This window comes from Gopherus evgoodei, chromosome 7 (assembly GCF_007399415.2).
Source record: "Gopherus evgoodei ecotype Sinaloan lineage chromosome 7, rGopEvg1_v1.p, whole genome shotgun sequence".
Taxonomy (NCBI): Eukaryota; Metazoa; Chordata; order Testudines; family Testudinidae; genus Gopherus; species Gopherus evgoodei.
The window spans coordinates 74,502,608-74,525,968 of NC_044328.1; the positions used below are offsets into that span (position 1 = coordinate 74,502,608).

The 23,361-nt window shown below is 47.5% G+C and overlaps 2 protein-coding genes across 2 annotated transcripts; one reads left to right on the plus strand and one right to left on the minus strand.

Annotated features, from left to right (window-relative positions):
- Positions 1-670: 670 nt before the first annotated feature.
- On the plus strand, positions 671-10,748 carry BLOC1S2 (biogenesis of lysosomal organelles complex 1 subunit 2). Its single transcript, XM_030570157.1, has 5 exons — positions 671-813; positions 2,332-2,448; positions 5,665-5,784; positions 8,503-8,607; positions 9,171-10,748. The coding sequence occupies exons 1-5, from the start codon at positions 756-758 to the stop codon at positions 9,200-9,202; spliced, it is 432 nt and encodes a 143-aa protein (XP_030426017.1). The 5' UTR covers positions 671-755; the 3' UTR covers positions 9,203-10,748.
- A 4,574-nt stretch (positions 10,749-15,322) lies between these two features.
- LOC115655494 (zona pellucida sperm-binding protein 4-like) lies at positions 15,323-22,669 on the minus strand. Its single transcript, XM_030570997.1, has 9 exons — positions 22,567-22,669; positions 21,748-21,903; positions 21,090-21,277; positions 20,018-20,115; positions 18,939-19,069; positions 18,331-18,520; positions 18,090-18,261; positions 16,496-16,574; positions 15,323-15,921 (listed from the first exon to the last, which is right to left on the minus strand). Exons 1-9 carry the CDS (start codon positions 22,652-22,654, stop codon positions 15,776-15,778), a joined length of 1,248 nt encoding a protein of 415 aa, XP_030426857.1. The 5' UTR covers positions 22,655-22,669; the 3' UTR covers positions 15,323-15,775.
- Positions 22,670-23,361: the final 692 nt, after the last annotated feature.

Consider the following 23,361-nt stretch of genomic DNA (forward strand, 5'->3'; position numbering starts at 1 on the left):
TGAATTGTTGGTACAAATGTTGGTGTTTTACTTGGTTTGTTTAAATAACTAAACAATATTGTCTGATACTTAGAATTGGTTGTGATTAGTCTTCTTGTTTTTAAAGTTTTTAAAACGTGTTGTTTGCTGGAAAAAGACACTTTTTGGTATTACAGAGACATTAATTAACATGTTCATAGCTATTTATATTACTGTCTGGCCCCAACTGAGATCAGTCATTGTGCTAGGTGCTGTACAGTTTGGTGGAGAAAGGTCCGTAGAGTCTGGTTGCTGATGGTTTTAACATGACCAACTGTCACTCAACTCCGACTCCAACTAAGCCAGGCATTAGGGCACCGCCAGGATCTGTTGCAGCAGCGATCGTTGAAGGAACACACCGAGGAGCATGGTTCCCTTAACCAGCATGAGGTGGAGCTGTCTTTGAGGGGAGCCCCATAGGGAATGGAAATAAAGCTTTCGGTGGTTTTAAAATGATCTGGCAAGAGGGGTGCCCAACCCCATCCCCTCCCACCAGGGAGATATTAGCATCCCCTGCATGGGGGACTAGGCTCCCGGCTTCCTAGGCCCCGCCCAGGACAACCAGGGCCCCTCCGCTCACCAGTGCCACCCACGTGCGCAGAGCGACAGCTGTATCTGTGCGCAAGCACAATGCTACTGCGCCTGCGCAGTAGAGAGCAGGGGGCGGGGCCGCGCTCGGGGAGTTCGGGGGAACGCGGAAGTGGCCAGGATTTGTCTACCGGAGGGGGCCTGTCGCTATGGCAACCGCCGCCGCTGCCGAGGGTCCGCCGGAGGCCCGGGTGCAAGTAGCCAAACGTAAGGGAGAGGCCAGGGGGAGCCTGAGACCCCGCCCCAAGCCGGGGGCCTGGAGCTGTGCCCCTCGGGTGCCGCGCTGCTAATGTGCCTCCATCTCCCAAGGGGGCCTTGGGCCCAGCTGGCCGGCCTCTCGCTCCTGAGTGGGATTCCCGGCAGGCTGGGGCTGTTGCCCTAGGAGGGGTCTCAGCGTTCGGCCCCTGCCCCAGGAGACCCCGTAGAGTTGGGGTCTGCCCCCCCCCCCGCACACCCCAGGCTACGAGAGGGGTCGGTGCTCCCATCCCAAAGGGACCCGCACTCGTCCATTGGCCTTAGTGCTTCCTGGGGCGGGAGCAGGGCGCCCCCAGAACTCTCAGTTCACCTGTTGGCAGGTGTGAGCCAACCTGGTGGCATCGCTCTGTGGCCAAAAGACCAGGGTCTCCATCCCCTAACCAAGCAGGGGTTGTTTCACCAATGATGGGCTGCGGTGCTGACCTGGCTGATTATCCTTCACTAGGCTGAGTTAGTCTTATTCCCCACATACCGCACACCCCACTGTCATACATAATGTTAAACTTTCCAGAAGTGAGTGATGGTGCCAGTCTTCCGTCACAGGCAGCTGGTGCTGTTTCTCTCTGTGTCTCACGTGTGATTTGCTGCAGTCTTTATTTGGCAAATATTCCTTGCTTACAATGACACTGAAATGAGAAGGATGTAGCATCAAGAGGGAGAGGAAAATGTCTTCACTTAGATGGGAAGCCTATGGTTTTGTCATGAAAAGCTTTTCCAGGCTAATAATATAATCAGTTCTTCACAGAAGGAACTGATGCTTACTAACCACTTATATAGCACACAAATTATCATCACACTATTCCAAATATGGAGTAAGTCTGGTTCCCTGCTCCAAAATGCATATTGCCTATGGGCTTGATCCTGCAGTATGCCACACTCTTCCAGGAGTTGCTAAGTGCCCTCAGCCCCTAGGTAAATCAGTTGGAGTTATGGGTGCTTGAAGAAAACTACTCAGATGAAGCAGTGGAGAGATTATTTGTGGGAAGAACAGGAGGAATGTTACAAAAGGATTTGAAGGAGAAGAAAGAGTTTAGTGGATGGGACTGTTGCAGCACCAGCTGAAGGGGACATAAAGAACAGTTCTTAATCAGTGATCGAAGATGAAAAAAATGACAGTAGGCACAGCTAATAGAAATGATCAGACTCAAAGATCTTTCCTGAAATCATTCTCTTCACATCACCATATCTTTGCCAAGATTAATTTTTGCCTTTGTAATAATAAGGGAAACCGGAGAGGCCTACCTCTGAAATAGATAAAATATTTATTGATTTAAAATCAAGCTGTTAAATCAACTTAATGCTATTTTACAGGTAACTTTGTGGGTTAATTGTTTATTAATCTAAAATGTACACCCTATGTTGAAAATAAATGTAGCAAAAAGATCTGTGCTGTTTTTACAATCTTGTGTGTACTTCAGTATTTGACTAACTTTCCCTTACCTCTGTACTGTTCATTTATAACCTGATTAGAGGATCCTGCTGTGGAGACAGCGGAGGAAGCTAAGGAACCAGCTGAAGCAGATATCAATGAGCTTTGTAAGGATATGTTTAACAAAATGGCCACTTACTTAACAGGTGAACTGACAGGTAAGGCAAACTGTGAAACTAACAAACCTGGCTAGCACAGAGATAAACTGTTTAAAAAATCCAAATTAATTAAGGTGTGAATTAAAAGTGGATTACTTAAACTACATTCAGCCCCTGTGTGGGCAGAATTAAAGTGGCCTTAATATAATTTAGTGGTCTTATGTACACAAGCAATTAGACCATGGCAAACGGGGTCTTTGCTGCCTTGCACTAGCCTGCCCCAATCTAACTGTCCACATGCACCTTGCTGATGTGCATTAATAGTTCATTAATGTTCTTTGAGCTAGTCCCATTTCAAAGAGGATGAGATCAAAGTGCTGTAGTGAACTGTTAACGCATGTCAGCTGTCAGCAGGGTCACACAGACAGTTAGATGTCTGCCACTTGGATCATGTGTTGAGGTAGAACATCAGAGCATCTGAATGTAAAGCTAAAAGAGGGCCCCAGATTGATGTGCCTTTTTATCTTTCAAAAAGTTTTTAGTGTGGTACTGAATCAAGTGAACTATTTCGTCTTCTGAGAGCTTGTCTGTATGAACACTTAAGTCGTGGCAAGGTGAGGTGTAAATCTATTTCTGTGTAGCCTGCCATGCACTAAGTGCCTACGTGGACACTGCTGCCATGTACTAAAAGTTCCCTAGTGTGCTTTAATCTATTCCCTAACTCTGTACGTGTCTATGCTAAAATGTAGCTCCTACTGATGTAACTCACCGACTTAATAACTCCACCTCCACAAGAGGCATAGTGCTTAGCTCGATGTAGTTAGGTTGCTTACATCGACTGTTGCTGCCTTTCAAAAGCCTTCTGACAATGCCCCATGCTGACAGTCAAATTGGTACAAGCGCTCCTGGTGAGGACATGCACTACCAACACAAGGAGCGTAGTGTGGCCATGCAAAAGCAATTTAATTACTGTGGTGGCTGTATGTCAACATAATTTAGGTCCACTTAATATTGTAATGTAGACTGTTCCTAAGTGTCACCATAGACAAGCCCCCAGTGAGGAGAGAATAGATGAAGAGCAAGAGGGACCTATAAACATACTGCATCTTCATGACTGGACCAAAGCTGACTTTGGAACTGAGCTGGGCTGCCATTCTCCTGTGACAAGAATAACTCGCCTCCATAGGTGGGGGAAGTAAATGCCATGTAATGGAACCACAGCTGTCCCCTTTAAGAACAGCGGGAAGCTGCAGCAAAGACTACCTGGGAAGGGCTCCTGCAGGGAAGACTGAAATCAAGGAGGTCACCCCAACTAGGAGTAGCCTACTAAGGCAGCAGAAAGACCCAGACGTCAGGGGAGTTTGGAAGTCAAAGCTAAAAGGCTGAGCTCTAGCCAGGTAAAGCCTGAGAGTGGTCACCGAATGGGGACACAGCACCAGGAAAGAGGGCTGGGGATTCCCTAGCTAAGGGGAAGAGAGACACTGAACTGGGGTTGGGGCCTGGAGTGCCAGTGTGTATCGAGGGGACTGAATAAATTGGACTCAACAAGGGGAGTGCTTACATTACCTTTAGACTAGGGGTGTGGAGTTTATTTACGAGGCCTCTGAAACAGGAGTGACAGAGGCAGGTGCCATGAAATGATCTTTGACCACAAGGGGATGCTCGGTTGGCAGCTTACTCTGTTATAGGGGTCTCTACAGCTGCTCCATGTTACTGAATGGAACAAGTACTGTGTGTATGCGGCAAAGCCAACATCCCATGAAGCATGCTGAAATGGGTTACTGTTCTCATTAGCTGCAGCTAAGAGAACAGAAATTGCTGATTCAGGGTGTTGGCTCTGTAGCACCGGCAACTTTATGTAAATTGCATTTGTGCTAAAGTTGTTAAGCCACAAATAGCCTGGTGGCATGTTTTTAGCAAGCCACCCGTTTTGTCCAAAGTATATCACATCAGCAGACTTTGAAAGAACCTCTGTCATTTCATACTGCCTGTGGCCCTGACTCAATAAGGCACTTAAACACCTCTGTCTATCTTAGGGACTTATCTGGCCCTCATTCCTGTAGTATCTGAGCACCTTACTATTTTTTTTGTATTTATCCTCCCAGGACTCATATGAGTTTGGGTAGCTATTGTCCCCATTTTGCAACTAGGGAATCGAACCGTAGAGAGACCAAGGGCTGGTCTATACTAGGGGAGGGGATCGATCTAAGATATGCAACTTCAGCTACATGAATAATGTAGCTGAAGTCGAAGTATCTTAGATTGAGTTACCTACCATCCTCACGGCACGGGATCGATGTCCGCGGCTCCCCCTGTTGACTCCGCTACTGCCGTTCGCATTAGTGGAGTTCTGGAGTCGACAGGAGCGCGTTCGGGGATCGATATATCACGTCTAGATGAGGCGCGATATATCAATCCCCGAGAAATCGATTGCTACCCGCCAATACGGCTGGTAGTGAAGATGTACCCTAAGTGACTTGCCTACTGTTGTTCAGGAAGTTCATGGCAGAGCAGGGACCCTGATCCCCTGAGTCCTAGGCTAATGCTCTAACTACTGGACCATCCTTCCTTTCTAATGGTGCTCTGTTAATCAAAGCCTATATGTGAACCAACAGTGGTAAGGTTAACACAGAAGTCTTACCTCTTATGTTTTCCAACTTTTTTCAGCTTAATGTTTCTCTGATTATTTTTCTCTACAAAAATGCAAAACCCGAAACAGTGTAATGAGCTGGCTGGTGTCTTAAGCCCTGATCCTGCAGGCTGTTGCATTCAGGCTAGGGTAACCAGATAGCAACTGTGAAAAAATGGGACAGGGGTGGGGGGTAATAGATACCTATATAAGAAAAAGTCCCCAGAAATGGGACTGTCCCTGTAAAAACAGGACATCTGGTCACCCTCATTCAGGCAGACCACCATCCCTATATGAAGCTCCGTTGACTTCTGTGGGGCTTTGTGTTCCTGCATGCAGCTCAACTTTGTAAATAGAAACTATTGTCTGCCAGAATGATAGGAATTGTAGAAATGTATAAAATAAGCCCATGTGTTTTACTGAATATGCTACATAGTTATTCTTGAGTCCATCTGATATGCCCATCTGCAACATTTGCTCCCCTTGTTTTTAGGGAGCATCTTGCTAAGAGCCATATTATTGAATGAAATATTCTAAGCTATGTTCAGCTGTCACCTTGAACTCTTCAGCTCTGAACAGTGCGCACGTAGATTCCAAACTCTGCTAGTTGTTTTTATATAGGTGTAAGTATTTTCTCTTTTCTTAAGCCACCAGTGAAGACTACAAACTCCTGGAAAACATGAACAAGCTGACTAGCTTGAAATATCTGGAAATGAAAGCTATTGCTGTAAACATTAGTCGAAACCTGAAGGACCTAAATCAAAAATGTAAGTAAAAATGAGTCAGGAGTGACTGTAGTAAATGGATGTTACACACTAAACGAAGCATCTGGGGGCCTATAGTTCGTTAACTTTTGAAGGAGAGAAGACTCTGTAAAGGCTGTTTGTTCCTAGAATACGTGATAAGTGTAGAGTAAGTTTCATTTGAAGCCGATGGTTAAATGAATGGAGCTCTCTGAATAGTACTAATCCTCCTCCCTTTGCTTTTGTATGGGAGATGAAGGATGGTTTTGTGATTAGTTAGCAGAAGTGAAGCTAGGAGCCCTGGGTTGTATTCCCAGCTCGATCAGAGTCCCACTGTGGCGTTGGGCAGGTTAGTGTCTGATCCAACTTAAAGTCAGTGGAAAGACTCCACTAACTTTGAGGGAGAGTTTGTTCAAGTCCATAAGCTGTGTCCATCCCTGTCCCCATCTGTACATTAGGGACAATAATATTTATCTACATCAACAGTGGCATGGGGAGAAAGAGGTTTAATCCACCAAAATACTTCCCCCTTCCTTAGTAGTATTGTCTCAACTAGTTATTTCAGCTGCTTAGTTTATGCATAGGAGAAGGTAAAGGAAAAAATGGAAGATGTGATTAGGTTAAATAGTGATTTGTTAACCTAGAGGAAACTGTTCTAGCCATATTGGCGCTTTGTGTCATCACTGTTAGTGCCTTACCAAATTCATGGTCTATTTTGGTCCATTTCATGGGCGTAGGATTTTTAAAATACTAAATTTCATGATTTCAGCTATTTAAATCTGAAATATCACAGTGTTGTAATTGTGGGGTCCTGACCCAAAAAGGAGTTGTGGGGGAGGGGGTACTGCTGTCCTTACTTCTGTGGTGCTGCTGGCGGCGGTGCTGCCTTCAGAGCTGGGCAGCTGGAGAGCGTTGGCTGCTGGCTGGGAGCCCAGCTCTGAAGGCAGAGCCATCACCAGCAGCAGTAAGGATGGCATGGTATGGTATTACCACCCTTACTTCTGCACTGCTGCCTGCAGAGCTGGGCCCTGAGTCAGCAGCTGCCATTCTCCGGATGCCCAGCTCTCAAGGTAGCAGCACAAAAGTAAGGGTGGCCTGGTCTGGCATTGCCACCCTTACTTCTGCGCTGCTGCTGGCAGGGCACTGCCTTCAGAGCTGGGCGACTGGCCAACAGCTGCTGCTCTCTGGCCACCCACCTCTGAAGGCAGCGGAGAAACAACGGTGGCAATACCATGATCCCCCCTAAAATAACCTTGTGACCCACCCACCTGCAACTCACTTTTGGGTCACAACCCCCAGTTTGAGAAACTCTGATCTCCTCCATGAAATCAGTATATAGTTTAGGGTAAAAACACACAAAAGACCAGATTTCACAGTCTGTGACTCGTTTTTCATGGCCATGAATTTGGTAGGGCCCTAATCATTGTGAATATCCTGGCCTAGGATCAGTGTTCCCTCTAATTTTTTACATCTATGTGCAGAATGAATTTTGTTACGTGCACCAGTATGAGGTGATATATGACCCATCACCTCCATATTGGTGCACATAACTAAATTCATGTGGTGCGGGTGGGGCTGAGGCGTTTGGAATGTGGGAGGAGGCTCAGGGTTGGGGCACGTTGGGGGATGAGGGGTTCAGAAGGGGGCTCAGGGCAGGGGCAGAGGGTTGGAGTATGGGGGGTGGGGCTAGGGATGAGGGGTTTGGGGTGCAGGCTGCCCAGGGACTATGGTCGGAAAAGAGAGGACTCCCCCAGCCCTCTCTCGCCACAGCGATTCATAACCGGAGGAGAGGTGCTTCTCCCCAGCTGCAGCAGCTCCAGCGGGGCTGGGCTGGGCCAAGGCAGGGGCTCCTCTCCCCCGGCCATGGCAAATCCACACTGGGGTACCTCTCCACGCTGCAGCAGGTCTGCCCTAGGGCTGGCAGGGAGGGTCACCTCTCCCCGCCGCAGCCCTGAGCCCCTGTGTGGGACTTAACAGGCAGCTGCGCAGCCACACATCTTAGAGGGAGCTTAGCCCAGGATATGTGCTTATCTACCTTTGGAGAGTCCTCAATTTTTTTTTATTCAGTACCTGTTTCTGTAAGAATTAAAAGTTTCTTTCTAAGATTGGGATGACTTTCTAGGAAGTGTTAGTGGATCTTCAAAATCTGTGTTTGTGTAACTCTCAGTTATATACCTTCCCTCACAGATCTGGGTTATGTCAATGAAATGTACATGTGATCTTGTTTTCCAAACACCATAAAGCTTTGCAGTTCAACATCAATGTAGATAATGAATCAATTCTGCTTGATTACTGCTGAAAGCTAGAGATTTGTAGGATTTACATGCAAAATTGGTGATAAACATTGCAGCTTTCTCTCTTGTATACCATTTTATAAAGCTATATACTATAGGTAATAAAATGCCTGTACAGTGAGTGAAGTAAATAGGTTCTTCTCTCGTTCTCATAACTGGACAACATAGTTAGTATATTTGCTTTCAGCTGATTAGAAACTGATTAAGAATTTAGAAATACACTTGTATTGATTTAATTCTCACTGTAATCTTTTTTGGTGGCGAGTTTGAGAATAGTTAAATTTTTATTTTATACTTAAAAATCTCTCTCTAGACACTTGTTCTTTTTGTTATCCGTAAAATATACTGACCAAACAATGTCCTGCAAAGCTCTTTGTTTCAGCTGTGAACTGTCCCCTCTCAGTGAATTAGTAAGAATTGATTGGTCCGGTTTTCCCCCTTTTTTAAGATGCTGGTCTTCAGCCGTATCTGGAACAAATCAACTTAATTGAAGAACAAGTGGCAGCTCTTGAGCAGGCAGCCTACAAGCTGGATGCCTATTCGAAAAAGCTTGGTAACCCTGTTCCTGTATTGTTGTTATTGAGCTGGATAGCCTATTGTACAATGTACACAGAAGAAGCCAGGAGTAATTTTCATAGAGATTTTAACTAGTCTGTGTTGGAACTCTGAAAATGCAGTATGTTATTGTTCTCCTTTCAGGAAAGTAGGTAATAGAAATATACTGGAAAGAGCAAGAAGTGTATTATAACTTGGGTATATTAGAAGTAGCAGGCTTTGTGAAGGCTGACTATAATGGGAGTAGTGTTGCAATATAATTACCACCACCTGATTCTGCAAGGCACTCAGGTATCTGGGGCCTAAAGATGCAGATAGGTGAACTTTTTTAGAGGATCTAAGTAGGTTATGTGCATAAACCCCATTGATTTCCATGGGAGTTAGGTACTGAGTGGTATTTTTAAAAGCACCTGTTTGCAACTATAGGTGCCTAACTACCTTTGAAAAACTGTCCCAAGTGACTCTGAAGTCAAGGGGACTCTAGAATACACATCAGCTTACAGGATTGTATCCTTTAGTCCTCCTCTCAGTTCTAACAACCATTCTGTTTTATTTCTGCAGAAGCAAAGTACAAAAAACTGGAGAAACGATGAAATTCTACAACAAAAGGATGCTTTTTCCTAAGATACAAGAATTGGGTCATGACTCAGGTTGACTTGTCAAATTCTTAAGGTTTGAACTGTACCAAACATACAAGCTGTTATTCTGGAAGAGCCGTGTAGCCAGGGGGATGCCTTGGCTAAGGACTTGAGCGTAGCAGACATCAGACTAGCAATGGTGCTGTGTGTCTGTTCCTCCTGAGGCTAGAAAACCTTCCCTTTTCTCAGAAGCCTGTTCTTTTACTGCCTCTATTATTGAGCTGGAGTCAAAAGTTGAAATCTACTCTGAGCTCTTATGAGTTGCCGTAAGACAGTGTTCACCTTTAATACTTCCTGAGCTCCATAGGTCCTATAGGCCTTGTAAAAAAACTTCCTCCATAGCCTCCCACTACATTCTCCTCTACAGCTGTAGGACCTGAAATTCACCTTGTTCCAGTGCTTCCTTTTTCTCACTTAAAGCCATGTGTCTAGCATAAATATTCTTTCCATCTGTACTGTCTAAAGATCTGTTTTCAGGGGTGTGAGCATTGTTTTGGAGCCTCTTAAATTTGTCTTAGTATCCAGATTTCCTGTTGAAAGGGGAATAATAGTTATAGCTTTACACTTAAACTTCTCTATCGCAAATGTCTTGAAATTAACTCATTCTGTTTCTGAGAACTGGTTTCTCATGCTTTAGGCAAGTTTATCCTTTTAATGTAGCTGAGAACAGAAACATGTAACAGTCATTTTGATGTAGAGATCACAGGAGAAGATATTTAAGACCAATTCTGTACTTTGATGAGATTCTTTGGAAGTTAAGCTACATTTGGAAAAAGGCACTTATTCCAGAATAACTCCATATGTAGACAAGCCTTAAATAAATATGTAATGGACTAGAAAAGCTAAGATCTTGCATTATGAAAACAAGTGGTGCTTCATAATCAGTTTCATTGAGATATTTCCCAATACTAGGAGATTGCATCTTGTCTAAATGAGTTGTATAGACCTCCCTGCAAGTTATGGTACTTATCTGCCTTTTAGTGATCTAAAAGCAAACTTTCAATGGGTGGGACACTATTAATATTTATGGTGTCACTGCTACCTAGTGTGGGTACCAGATGAGTCTTTGGTTCCTATCTGACAAATGTAACCACTTATTTTAACAGTAGGATATGAACATTACAAGTAAAAGCCAGATCTGTCAATTCCTGAGTATTAGAGAGGTGGTATAGGAGGGCAGACTAAGCTTCAGGACAAAGAAAGCCCACACAGATAATCAAAAGAGGCTAACTATAACAAACTTTCTACTACATTTATCAATTTCTTGTTGCACTTCTCCCCTTAGAATATTTGATCCTTGGTCTTCTATGTGTACCCCATTAAGGAGAATTAAGTTGTATTCAGTTTATAGCTAATCAAAGGGTTGTGGACTTAGCACAATCACGTCCAAGGCCCTCGTGTGCTACTATAAGTATTTCCCATGGGGAAAAGTGGACATTCACTTGTAGTTATTACAGATGGATTTCTTTATCTATGATTAAAGAAAAAGGTTGATACTTAATCTTGAACATTTTGGGTTTTTTTTTAAATAAACTTACAGCTTAGGAACTGAATGCTGAAGTTTGCCCTGAAGGTGTTTTAGGCCGAGGGAGAAGCTTGCTTTCTGGATGAAGAGTGAGGAGCAGTAGAAGACCAACTCTCTAACTTTGCAAAGCTAACATTTGTTGTAGCAGCACTGTAAATGAAAGCATACACAGCCTACAAAGCATGTGGAAAAGGGGGATCCACTGGGTATAGGGTACTTAGATTTTCAGAAAGCCTTTGACAAGGTCCCTCACCAAAAAGGCTCTTAAGCAACATAATCTATCATGGGATAAGAGAGAAGGTCCTCATGGATTGGTAACTGGTTAAAAAGATAGGAAACAAAGGGTAGGAATCATGGTGAGTTTTCAGAAGAGAGAGGTAAATAGCGGTGTCCCCCAGAGGACTGAGCCCAGTACAGACCCATTTAACATTCATAGGTGATCTAGGTGGCAAAATTTGCAGATGATACAAAAATACTCAAGATAGTTAAGTCCCAGGCAGACTGCATAGAACTACAAAAAGGATCTATCAAAACTGGGTGACTGGACAACAAAATGACAGATGAAATTCAGTGTTGATAAATGCAAAGTAATGTACAAGATTGTTTTCTAAACTATACATATAAAAGTGGGATCTAAATTAGCTGTTACCACTCAAGAAAGATCTTGGAGTCATTGTGGATAGTTCTCTGAAAACATCCACTCAATGTGCAATAGTGGTCAAAAAAGCAAGTAATGTTGGGAATCACTAAAATGACAGTGAAAACAAAATATATTGCCTCTACATGAATCCCTGTTATGTCCACATCTTGACTACTGAATGCAGATGTGGTCACCCCATCTAAAAAAAAAAAATTGGAATTGGAAAAGGTTCAGAAAATGGCAACAAATGAATAGGGGTATGGAACAACTTCCATATGAAGAGAGATGGATAAGACTGGGGCTTTTAAGCTTGGAAAAGTGATGATGGGGAGGGGGAAATATGATCAAGGTCTATAAAATCGTGACTAGTGTGGAGGAAGTATAAGGAAGTGCTGTTTACTCATAACACATGAACTAGGGGTCACCAAATGAAATAGGCAGCAGGTTTAAAACAAAAGGAAATCCTCCCCCCCCCCCAAAAAAAAATAAGTCAACCTATAGAATTCCTTGCCAGAGGATGTTGTGAAGGTCAAAACTAACAGGGTTCCCAAAAAAAAAAAAAAAAAAAAAAAAAAAAAAAGCTCCCACCCACCCATTAATGGAGGATAGGTCCACCAGTGACTATTAGCCAGGATGGGCTGGGATGGTGTCCCTAGCTTTAGTTTGCCAGAAGTTGGAACTAGGAGACAGGGGATGCATCACTTGTTAATTACCTGTTCTGTTCATTCCCTCTGGGGCACCTGGCATTGGCCACTGTTGGAAGACCAGATATTGGGCTAGATAGATCTTTGGTCTAAGCCAGTATGGCCATTCTTACATACATCTGGGGTTTTGAGCAAGTCCTTGTTCCATGGAAAAAGTTCAGGTTTTTTGAGATAAGGGAGTGGATGGCTTCTGCAACACCCTTTGTTCTAGCCTACTCCCTCAGCAAAATACAAGTGTCTTTCAAAGGAAAGAGTTGGTTTAAAAAAAACAAACCCATCCATACACAACTATTTAGCCAATTTCCTATAGCATGACAGTTCTGGGGAATCTTTCCCCTCTAAGCTGCATAGATTTTACAGTCATTAACATTATAGTATTGCCCTCCATATGGAAGAAGGAAGCCATCTTGTGTTTAACAGGGAAGAGCTCTCTCATTGCCTGTCTGTCAGCACATAGGCCCAGAAAACACAATATGCAGTTTGACAGTTTTCTATAATAGCAGGATGTAGGTGCTCTTATTTTTAAAGGGCATTTCTTCTTAAATACTCCTGCCGCTTTCCTCAGATAGGAAAACTGAAGTTTTCCTTGATCTAGATTCCTGTTTTGCTCTCACTGCTTTGAGATCTGCTGTATCCTACTAACTCCAGTGAAGTGGTAGAGCCAGACTCTTCTGATGTTCTTACAACTCCAGGGGAGCTTTGTGGCTTACACCCACTGAGAGTCTGGACTACTGAAACTGCAGCTTAAGTAATCCAATTTTAGGCTTAGCCTGATTATCTTCTCTTACAGTTCTTGAGAACCCCACAGAGATGGTGCCATCTTTGGCCCTAAGCCCAGCTAAGATCTTACAGCTCAGCAGCTGTAAGACAGCCAGTACTCCTGTTGAAAGTCTAACTGGTCATTAACCGCTCAGGAAGTGTTTGCAAGTAACATGCCACTCCTTTGAGGCAGGGAGGAGAACTCATTTGGCTGATGGCCTGGGGCTGAAAGGTCACAGCAAGCTGTCCCCAGAGAAGTAGTCTTCATTCTGCAGGAACTGTTACTCATCTTTGGGCTTGGGGTGACATTAGTCCCACTAGGCTATTGGTAGTCCAAATGCAAGTGTAGCACTCCACCTCTTGAGCTTCATGCTCTTGTGGTGTAGTAATTGTACAACCACCACTGCTAGACACACACCACTGCCTGTCACCCTGCCAGGAGAAAGCTGAAGGTTAATACTGGCCTCTGCTGAGAGATGGACTGGGAAAGGTTACTGCTACTGACTGACTCTTCAGTGTTCCCCAGGGCTCCCACAAGGCCTGTCAGGCTCCCATGAAAGACTGCTTGAGGGAGCCATGCAATAGCAATTTGAGGGCACTGTAACTGAAGCAGTGTCCCTTGCAGCAGGAGGGGAAGAACTGAAGGTTTCATTTTTTTAGCGGAGACAGATCCTGTCAATTGAAGAGTTTCTGGGGCAGAAAGTGGTGTTTTGTTTTTAAAGCCCAAAGCAAAGGGAGCCCATGCCCACACACAAGGGGGTACAGATGCCCCTGCTTGTATGCCAAGTACATCAAGGCAGGCATCATTAGTCCAGAGGCAGAAGGCTACAGCCAGGTGAAGCCTGACAAGGCAATCTGTTCAGAATGCTGACAAGGCAGCAGTGTTCCACCACTTTGTGCAGTTGGGTGCTAGTGGCCTTGGTCATGCACCAGACTGGAGACCATTCTAATGTGCATTGAGAGGGAAATTTCAGGTACCAGGAAGGAGGGAAAAACCCCATACATAAACCGCACTCGCCCTGTCAAAGGCTACACATTGGGATCTCAATTCAGTCAAGTACTAGACCTTGCTTGCCCCACCCTAGCAGCAGCTGCCTCCCAGCTGACCAGAGAGACCCAGAGATGGCAGATATGTCTGTCTGAAGTGTTTATTGCAATGTAATTTCAGGCTGCATTTCTTCATACTCACTACATCGCAGAGACAAGTATCATGAACAGGGCTCCTGCAAGTGCTACACCAGCAACAGCTAGCACCCTGGGTGCTCCAGCAGTCATGTTAGAGAAATGAGGAGTATAACTACACAGGCAAGCGAGAACTGAAGCCTTTTGTTGCTTCAAATTAGGCCCCACCCATAATGAGGAAGGAGCTACGTGTGCATCATGATTTTAGGTGCAGAGGAGAGTTGTTTCACACCAAATATTAAGCTAGTGCATATTAGTCATTTGATGCCTCACTCTTGCAGATTCCCTTGGTTGGAAGCCCAGAGCCTTTAGCCTGTGCTTACATCCAAAAGGAGATAGTTCTCCTCAATGGTTTGATAGCTGGAACATCTCTGGAAAATTTGGCCTCCTTCCCAGTGGTGACAGGCCTTTCATCTTCTCAAGTCTAATGTATTGAGGCAAACAGCAGGATGCTGATGCCTGTTGACTTCTACTTTAGAAGCACTGATTATCACTACTTTGTAGTGATTTTCTCTGTTGATAATAGCCCACTTTAATTGAATTCTCATTAGCGCTGACCCCCCCCCCCCACACACACACACGGTAAGGCAACTCCCATCTTGTCATAATTGTGTGCACGTGCATACATGTATTTTCCACTCCATGTGTCTGATGAAGTGGGTTTTAGCCCATGAAAGCTTATGCCCAAATAAATTTGTTAGGCTAAGGTGCCACAAGTACTCCTCATTGTTAAGTCAGGAGAGTATACTAGATCAGATCCCAGTGTCCAAAGCCTGGTCTACACTGGAGGGGTGTCAAAGTAAGATATGCAACTTCAGCTACGGTATTCCCATAGCTGAAGTTGACATCTTATTCCGACTTGCCTCCCATCCTCACGGCGTGGGATAGACGGCTGCAGCTACCCCATCAATTCTGCTACCGCCACTTGCTCCAGTGGAGTTCGAGTCGACTGGGAGCGCATTTGGGGAAATCGCTATATCACGTCTTGATGAGATGCAATATATCAGTCCCCGGTAAATTGATCGCTACCTGCCAATATGGTGGGTAGTCTGGATGTACCCCAATTTAAGAAGGGGCAGGGGATAATCTAGTTCAGCATTAAAAGGGACGTGTTTAGATATTGGAGCCTGTGTTATTCCTGACTAAGTATCTTTAAGTAATATGCAACAAATTGCTATTCAAAGTGGTTTTGAACCTGAACTATAGTTCTGTCTATGGTCCATCCCTGATTTTAATTAAAAACCACCTACATCTAAACAGAGGGAACATGAGAGCTAGATACTTGATTAGTATGAACCTCTCTCATTGCTGTGTTAGTGACCAAAATGAGCAGCAATTTCAGTTTTTAATTTTGAGGCCCTCCTGATGCTACCATAATCTGAATTGGGGTTGCAGTTGACATTTCAGGTGTTCTAGGAGCCAGCAAAGCCACCTGAGAAGAAATGGTGAAAACTCTCAAGGTAATGAGAGGTGAATGGGGTAAAGATCAATCCCCCACCTTGGTATTGGTCCAAGACAAGACACCTAGGGATGGAGGTTCTAGACTCAGATGCTTACAACTGCCAGGTTGGCCAGTGTAAACACATCAGTGCCAGGCAGGGAGCAGTGCATCTTGGTGCTCATCTGAGCCCAAGGTGATGTTATGTCCCTATAACTGATGCAGCTCTGGCAGTGTTGTTTATGGCTGCACCCAAGCTCCCTTGCAAAGAGACTAAGTGCTATGAGTGCTCAGGTCCATGGTACTCACGAGAGCTCTGCACAGAATCATTCTTTTCTACACCATCCTGGAGAAGAAACACAGGCCCCCTGCTGGTGATGGGGGAAAGGCCAGTCTCTGGGTGATGCTCAGAGCTCCTTCTACCCCCTGAGAGAGACATGAGCAACATGTTTTAGATTCAAAACAGTATTGCCCCAGAGTGTCCTGTTCCCATCATCCCAGAGACTGTCAGACAGTACAAGTTAGCTAGCATCCCCTACAGCAAAGATTGCAATGCACAGCCCTACTCCCCCATTCTCCAATAAAGATCAACTTGTGTCCAGGCTTTGAAGAGGTGGCTGCATTGACCTGATCTTAAGAATGCAGTGCCTAGCAAAAAGTAGTGACATTTGCACTGCATGGAAGTCTCATCTGCTGCACCCTCAGAGGGTGCTAGCCATGATCACTGCCATTTGAAAGAATAAAGTGTCATCAACCCTAAGAGTCCTAAAGTCATGCCAGGCCCAAATCACAACTGACCCCAAAAATTGAGTTTTGGCAGGTCTGTGCAACTCCTGCCTACTTGAAGTGCCTTGTGTACAGGCCAATGGCCACTCGCCTCCTGAAAGAGCAGCCAGGCATCACCAGCCCTCAGTGGTTGTTCTAGATCCACTATTGAGTACAGGAGTCCTGGCAGCAGCCCTTATCCCTACACCCTAGAGAGCAGAACTAGGACACTTACTGCCTCCAGCATGGCAGGAGATGGTGCAGGACTCCAGCCTGGAGGGCAAGCACACAGAGGCACTGCAGTGCAGGTACACCTAGAGGAAAGACAGGTGTTAGGAATCAGGCTCTCACAGTTCACTGTAGGAGTAGTGCTGCAGGGGTTCTCCAAACAGACTAGGGGCTGTTGTACCCAGCACTTGACTCCCCAAAGCTTTGGGAGCACAGCCAATAGGTGAACACCCCCTACGAGGGAGCCCAGCAGTCTGGCCCCCTGCTCTCCCACACTAAGGGAAGGAGATTCAGTGTCAAGTCAGACAAGCCTGGATTGTGCTTAGACTGTCACAGCCACCCACTCTGGAGAAGGGCAGGAAAAAGAACTAATGGGTCAGACATATATAGTGTACATCCCAATGGGAATGGGAGCAGCTAATGCACTTGGAAGAGCTCCCTGAAAGGCAGCTATTGGCAAACACAGAGCAGGTGGTTAGGAGAGGGATTGCAGGAGAGTTTCTCCCTGACATGTCACATCTACAGAGCAAAGCAGTAGTCAGAGGTCTCAGTGTGAGCTAAGAGATGGGGACAGCACCACATCAAATAGTGAGAACAGCACCCAAGTCCAATTTACAAATCAGTCCTTAAGTTGGTTCAATCTATTTGATACCAAATAGTCAAGGCAATTTGGTCAAGACTCCCACTACCATAAAGCAGCTGCTAGCATCTCAAGTGCCAGGAACATTTTCCTCCACATACTAGTTTAAAGCTCTAGAGATGGTTCTCAACCTGCAGCCCAGAGCTGCAGCCCACATGACATCCTCAGGGCCATACAGATAGTATCAGAGGCAGGTAAATAGGTTGAGAACCACAGCTCTAGAATGAGCAGCATCTGACATTTATTCCTATGCTAAAGACTGACCTGCCTCAGGTGTCTTGAGGTGTCACAAATGTGAAGTATTTACAGACTGAGGAGAATGCTATGCTAGAGCATGCTTCCTGCAGTGGGTGGGGAAGCATGCTCTAGCATAGCATTCTCCTCAGTCTGTAAATACTTCACATTTGTGACACCTCAAGACACCTGAGGCAGGTCAGTCTTTAGCATAGGAATAAGTGACAGCTTCAGGTCCCAGTGAAGAACTTAGAAAGTGGGTTCAGGTGACCAGTCCCATAGTTTTTAACTCCAAGTCCTGTGATCTCACTGGGCAACTAGCCCCGAAACAAGGCTGTAGGGCAAGAGTATTTCTACACCCAATGAGGGTTAAAGGTTAGTTTTAAAGGTTTTTCCACATGGCCTGCTACCCTGCCATTTACAAAGAGCGTCAGAGGCTCCATTTGAGCTGCTTCTTCCCAGACTTTAGGAAGAGTGTCCCAGTCTAGCTGCAACATCACTTCCTCTCCCTAGTCACCAGCTACAGAACCCCAGTTGGCCGTTAGCTGGTTATGATTCATCTGAGGTGTTTGCTTCAGTATGAATGGTCAAAGCCCCCCTTCTGCTCATCTGAGGACCTGGTAGGTGAGGTCTCACGTCCACTCTGAGCAGCTCACAAGAGGCTGGGCTGCTGTTCCAATGGAACGGAGCTACAGCAGCAGATAAGAGCATTGAAGAGAAGCCATACCGGCCCTGTGAGTGCCCGCTGGGAGGCAGACTCCACGAAGGTGAAAGTGCTGATGATGAAGCGCTGGTGGTGAGATGGGAACTGTAGCCCTGAGGCGGGTCCCACAGGCACCAGCTGGGTGCAGTAGTTATCTCCTGCATACGGGCACCGAGGAATGGTCAAAGGGCAGCAGCTGAGAGATGGTGCCCTGCACTCCCAGGCCCAAAGAGAGACCCCTTACCCCGGACCCCCAGTCACTCACCCATCCACTAGGATAGGCCACTGCGGCTGCTGCTGAGGGTTGGTGCTTGGGGTGGCCCAGCAGTGGTGCAGGACCAGAACCAGATCTGGGTCAGTTCTCTGCAGGATCCGGACCTCCACGTATATAGGATCCCACAGAACCTTCACCACAGGGTAATCTCGGTCTGTGTAGTAGGAGCCATAATTCTGCTCTGGAACAGAGATAAGCACAGAGGGATCACTGCAGGTCAGCATGAGATGCAGGTAGAGAAGCTTAGAGCATCATACAGGGCTGACACCCACAGGCTGTTCAGGGGGGCCTGGACTCCCCAGCTCAGGGGGCAGTGTTCCCACTGTGCTAGATCTAGCCCACAATGCAGGAGCAGGGCTGCCTTTCCATACACTGAGGACAGATACAGCTCACTTCTGGCCGAGAGAGGTTAATTGCATCTTAAATCAAAGTGAAAAATAGTCAAGTCACAGACTTATCTCCCCCATCCTCCCCAGATCCATTCCACAGAGTCTTAAGGCCTCTTCCGGGCCGGAGGGGCAGCTAAACCAGATTCTTGCACTAAGAGGTAAGAATGAGCCCCTGCTCACCCTACAGCACTCATCAAGGAGCGCTCCTACCTGTGGCAATGCGTAGCTCCAGCATCAGGGGGCCAGGCTGGGACACAGCAGGGGGCGGGGGCAGGGTGAAGACCTGGACACTCAAGGGGAGGAAGTTCCCACTGATAGAGTAGCTGCAGCAGACATGTAACCTGGTGGTGAAAGTGCCAAGAAGATGAGAGATCATCAAGGCCAGGCATGCAGTGCAGAGTGGAAGGGACAGGGTTCAGGGGAGCTGAATTGCCCCATTAGGGGCACCTGGAGAAGAGGCAATTAAGGATTAGTCCCATTTGGGGAGAAACCAATGTGTGGTTCCTATAGATGAGGGGAATAAGGAAGGACTGAGGAGAGCTGCCACAGGGAGTTCTACTTTGGGATTGGCTCCATGGAGACAGAGCAGCTGGGGTTCCAGGCAGATGCCAGGGGAGCCATAGAAACTGCCAAGAGGAGGTTTCCCAGCAGGAAGCCTCACAAGGAATCAGACTTCCAAAGAGAAGTGGATGGCGAAGTCCTGGGAAAGACACCTGTGGTCTTGTAAGGAGATGGTGTTAGCTGCTTGACCCCAGGGTTCCTGGGCTGGAAGCCAGAGCAGAGGGTGGGCCTGGTTCCCTCCCATCCCCAGGAGAGGAGATAGGAAAACCTCCAACAGGGGGCAGAGTAAGTGATTACAGAACCAGAAGGAGTGAGTATGAAGGCCCTGACCAGAGGCTGGAATCCTGAACAGAGGCTGAATGTGGAGTTGCTACAATGCCAGGCCTGGTTGCAGAGGGACATGCTGGCTGGTGAGTTCACTCCATTTCCTCCCTGCACCCCAGCCCAGGAAAGGGTTACAAACCAATATCCCCCTTTATTGACTTGCTTCATGCTTGCCCCCATTCACCTTATGCCTCATGGTGAGTCTTCCCCCAATGAGCTGTGAGAACCCAGGGTTCTGGAGAGAGTCACTCACTGTGCAGTGTCTGGCACCTGCCATGTAACAGCTTTCTGGAGGAACAGCTGGCCCTGAACCACTCCCATGCTATTGCTATGAGCTGAGCAATGCTCACATGACAGAGGCAGCTCTGGAGATGCAGGGCAGAGATACCAGCCCCAGGAGTTACCTGAAAGTGCTGTCCCGGGTGATGGAGCCCAGATTCCAGGTTCTCACATCCCTGGATGCCACCAGCTCATTCTCATACACACCCTGGTCTCCAGCCATCTGCAAGGAGAGAGCAGTCACTTATTTTATTTAGAGTGTGCATAGTCATCTAGCCAAGCAATCATCAGAGGGGTAGCCGTGTTAGTCTGGATCTGTAAAAAGCAACAAGAGCCCTGTGGCACCTTATAGACTAACAGATGAATTGGAGCATACGCTTTCGTGGGTGAATACCCACTTTGTCAGATGCATGCCTTTTAGCCAAGCAATGGCATCTTCAGCAGCATGATGCAGTTCTTCTAGCCCACTGCTAAACCTAGTCAGCAGGAATTCATTGACAATGTGCGTCATCATCTGTGTTGCACTGCAGCTGCACAAAGGGCTGTCACAAAGGCCCCAGCAATACTGGCTGGCTGCACAGAGACCTTGCCCGGTCCAAAACCTGTTCAACAGGTACCACTGGCAACAGGGCAGGTCAAAACTAGGTGGGCAGATTGTGGGGTCAGCGAAGAGGGACTGATTGGGGATTATAACAGATATCCACTCCTCTCAGAGTGGATCTGTCCTAACATCCTGGTGTGGTGGATGAAACCATAATGGGCAATGTGAGGGCAAACATGCAGCTGGTGGTTTAAAAGGTCGCTGTGCAGCAGCAGGCTTAGTTGGCATGTAGTTTCTCCAGTAACTTAGCAGTGGCAACCTCTCATCTGATATAAGGATGAGCAATATTGCTCAGAACTGGAAGCCATCAGACTGGAGTCAGACAGAGTGCCAGAGGGTATATGCATGGTGGCATGTAACTGCATATCCACCAATTTGGTGGATGACAATTTACTCCAAACTGGAGCACAGTGCTCAGTGCTGAATACAGCGGTCACTGACTACCAGCTTCGACTCTTGCAGGGCCAGGCTTCAGCAGGGTTTGTCATTGCATCGGTCTCAGAAAGGGACCTGCCAGTGCACCTTGTTCTGATCTGAACCCCCCTTCTATTCCTGCTAAGTGACCCCATCCTGGTCTCCCCCAGCTCAACTCTTACCTGGAAAGTGGTGCCACAGGCAGAGAGTGGGAACCAGAACAGGACAAAGGCATTGTTCTGCTCCACAGGGACACAGCCAGCTCCGCGCCCACTGGCCAGACACACCGTGTCCAGGAACAGGGGAGGCAGAGTCACAGCCCGAGAGACTGCGAGGGAGAACTGGCCATCTGGAGTGCACTGTGCTGTCACTGGAAGGGAGCTAAGGACAGGTCAGGGTCACCCTACCACCTGGGCTAGCCAGTCTCAGGACACTGGAGAGGAAGCCAGCAGCTGGTCCTGGAGCTGGATAAGAACCCATCATATTCTACTGCACCCCTCCAGGCACCCCAAAGAGCACAGGCTGGCACTGCAAGGGACCCTGGCAGCATACAGCTCATGGTGGAGCTGCAATGGCCATGAGGCATGTGCTGTGGATTCCAGGCCATTGGCTGGGGCTGTTATTGACATGGCTGAAGCACTCAGCCCTCAGACTGAGCTGGATGGAAAGTGTTGCACATGGTCTTGATATATCACACTAACTAGCCCAGCACCCAGCTGTCTGCAGGACTGGCTACGTGGAAACCCCACTCTGCTTTGATGCCAGGCATCTCAGACACTGCCCCTCGCATGTGGGACCATTACAGTCAGCTCTGGACAATTCATGTACACAGAAACTCACCCGTATTGCCATAGTAACAAGACTTCACCCTATCACTGGGGTTGTAGCAACAGCCTTGTTCCTCACAGTCTCCCTGGGTGATGGGTGGGGAGGCACAGGGCAGCCTGTCCTGGCTCTGGATGGCAGCACAGACACTGGGGCTTGGAGCATCCAGGGCTGGGGTGAAACAGATGGGAAGCAGTATGGAACTCAGAGCAAGAGGAAGGAACAGAGACTAGGTGGGGTAAGAGGCTGGGGTATAGAGCATGCTCCCTCCTGGCTAGGCTGGGAGCTTTGAGGCTCCCTCAGGACCCCAAGGGTTCTGCAGGACAGACATCCTACTTCCAGCTCAAACACTCCACTGAGGGGCTTCAGTCTGAACCATCCAGCACGGGGGCAGGGAGGGGGGAAGACCCCATCTGTGCATTCTCAGCCCCAAGACACTATTTAATCCATACCTGTTTGGTTAAAGGGGTATGGGAGACATGGTCTCTAGAAGAGCCTCCAGCACCAGTCACCATCCCCTGGCCCTGCCTGGAGCCCTGAGGCACCAGTGCAATACAAAGACCATTAATGCCAGGCTCTCCTATCTGAGAAGAGCAGCCAAACAGGAGGGTGTGCTCTCTGCCAAGGGCATTGTCTTCCTCTGCCTGAGAAGAAGGGCAGTCACTGCCCTTACAATGGCCACCTGACCCCAGGGAGGAGAAGAGGGAGACGCAGCACTTCCCCATGGATGCAGACCAAGGCCTCCCTCTGTCTAACTGGAGGAGAGCACCCATCTCTACAAGATCATTCACAGCCACAGGCTGGGGAATTCAGCATAAGACATTAGGCCCTCACCTGGCAGGCTCCTGGGACACCTGAGCACCTTCTCCTCACGTAGGGCCCTGTGCCCACCAGCAGCCATCCCCTCAATGCCAACCACCATCAGGTAATCACCATCCTGGTGAGAGAGACCCACAGATGTCAGGCCAGGCAGAGCAGCAAACAGAACCCAAGGCAGGTTCCAGAAGGTCACTCACCCATTCTGAGACAAAACAGCCAGCATAGGAGGCACCCACTATCCTGGAGCCATCTGCAGCCCCGGGAGATCCAGACCCCACAGCTGGAGTCATTCTGCAGAGCATGCTGCCTCCCAGCTGTGTCTAGGGAGGAACAAGGAGATCAGCAGCCAGTGCAGGGGAAGAGGGCACAAGAGCCATCCAAGGAACTACTGCCCCCTCTGCACAGAGGGGTCAGGCTCTTGGCTGGCAGGGGGCTGCCCAGGCTCCTAAGCCCCAGCAGCACTGCTGGGAGCTGGAACTCTAGCTCAGGTCAGCCATTGCTGCCTAGGACTCAGCCAGCTGCTGGGCAGGGCTTGGACAGGTTGAGGATCCCTGGGAGACAGTCCCTTCCCCTCTCCATGGAGCCACACCCTGGACTCCCTCCAGACATCCACGGAGGGGCACACAAGTCTGGCCTCACTTACCCCAAGCAGTTAGTGCCAGGGACTCCATCCCAGCCTGGCCAGGAGGCAGCATGAACTGCAGGCTTCTCTGGCCACAGACCAGCCCCCTAGGATCCCCCAGGGCTCCCAGAGCAAAGGGGTAGTACAGCAGCCAAAAGCACACCACTCCCACAGGGAGCCCCCACCAC

Bases quoted from the DNA above. Each gene is read 5' to 3' on its own strand.
- LOC115655494 (XM_030570997.1), bottom strand. From the start codon at position 22,654: ATGGTGGTTGGCATTGAGGGGATGGCTGCTGGTGGGCACAGGGCCCTA. The intron at 18,521-18,938 runs GTAGGAGCGCTC...TCTCTGTTCCAG, and splicing joins GGAGCTACGCATTGCCACAG to AGCAGAATTATGGCTCCTAC. The intron at 18,262-18,330 runs GTGAGTGACTGG...ACCATCTCTCAG, and splicing joins TGGCCTATCCTAGTGGATGG to CTGCTGCCCTTTGACCATTC.
- BLOC1S2 (XM_030570157.1), top strand. From the start codon at position 756: ATGGCAACCGCCGCCGCTGCCGAGGGTCCGCCGGAGGCCCGGGTGCAA. The intron at 814-2,331 runs GTAAGGGAGAGG...TAACCTGATTAG, and splicing joins CCGGGTGCAAGTAGCCAAAC to AGGATCCTGCTGTGGAGACA. The intron at 5,785-8,502 runs GTAAGTAAAAAT...CCCTTTTTTAAG, and splicing joins GAAGGACCTAAATCAAAAAT to ATGCTGGTCTTCAGCCGTAT.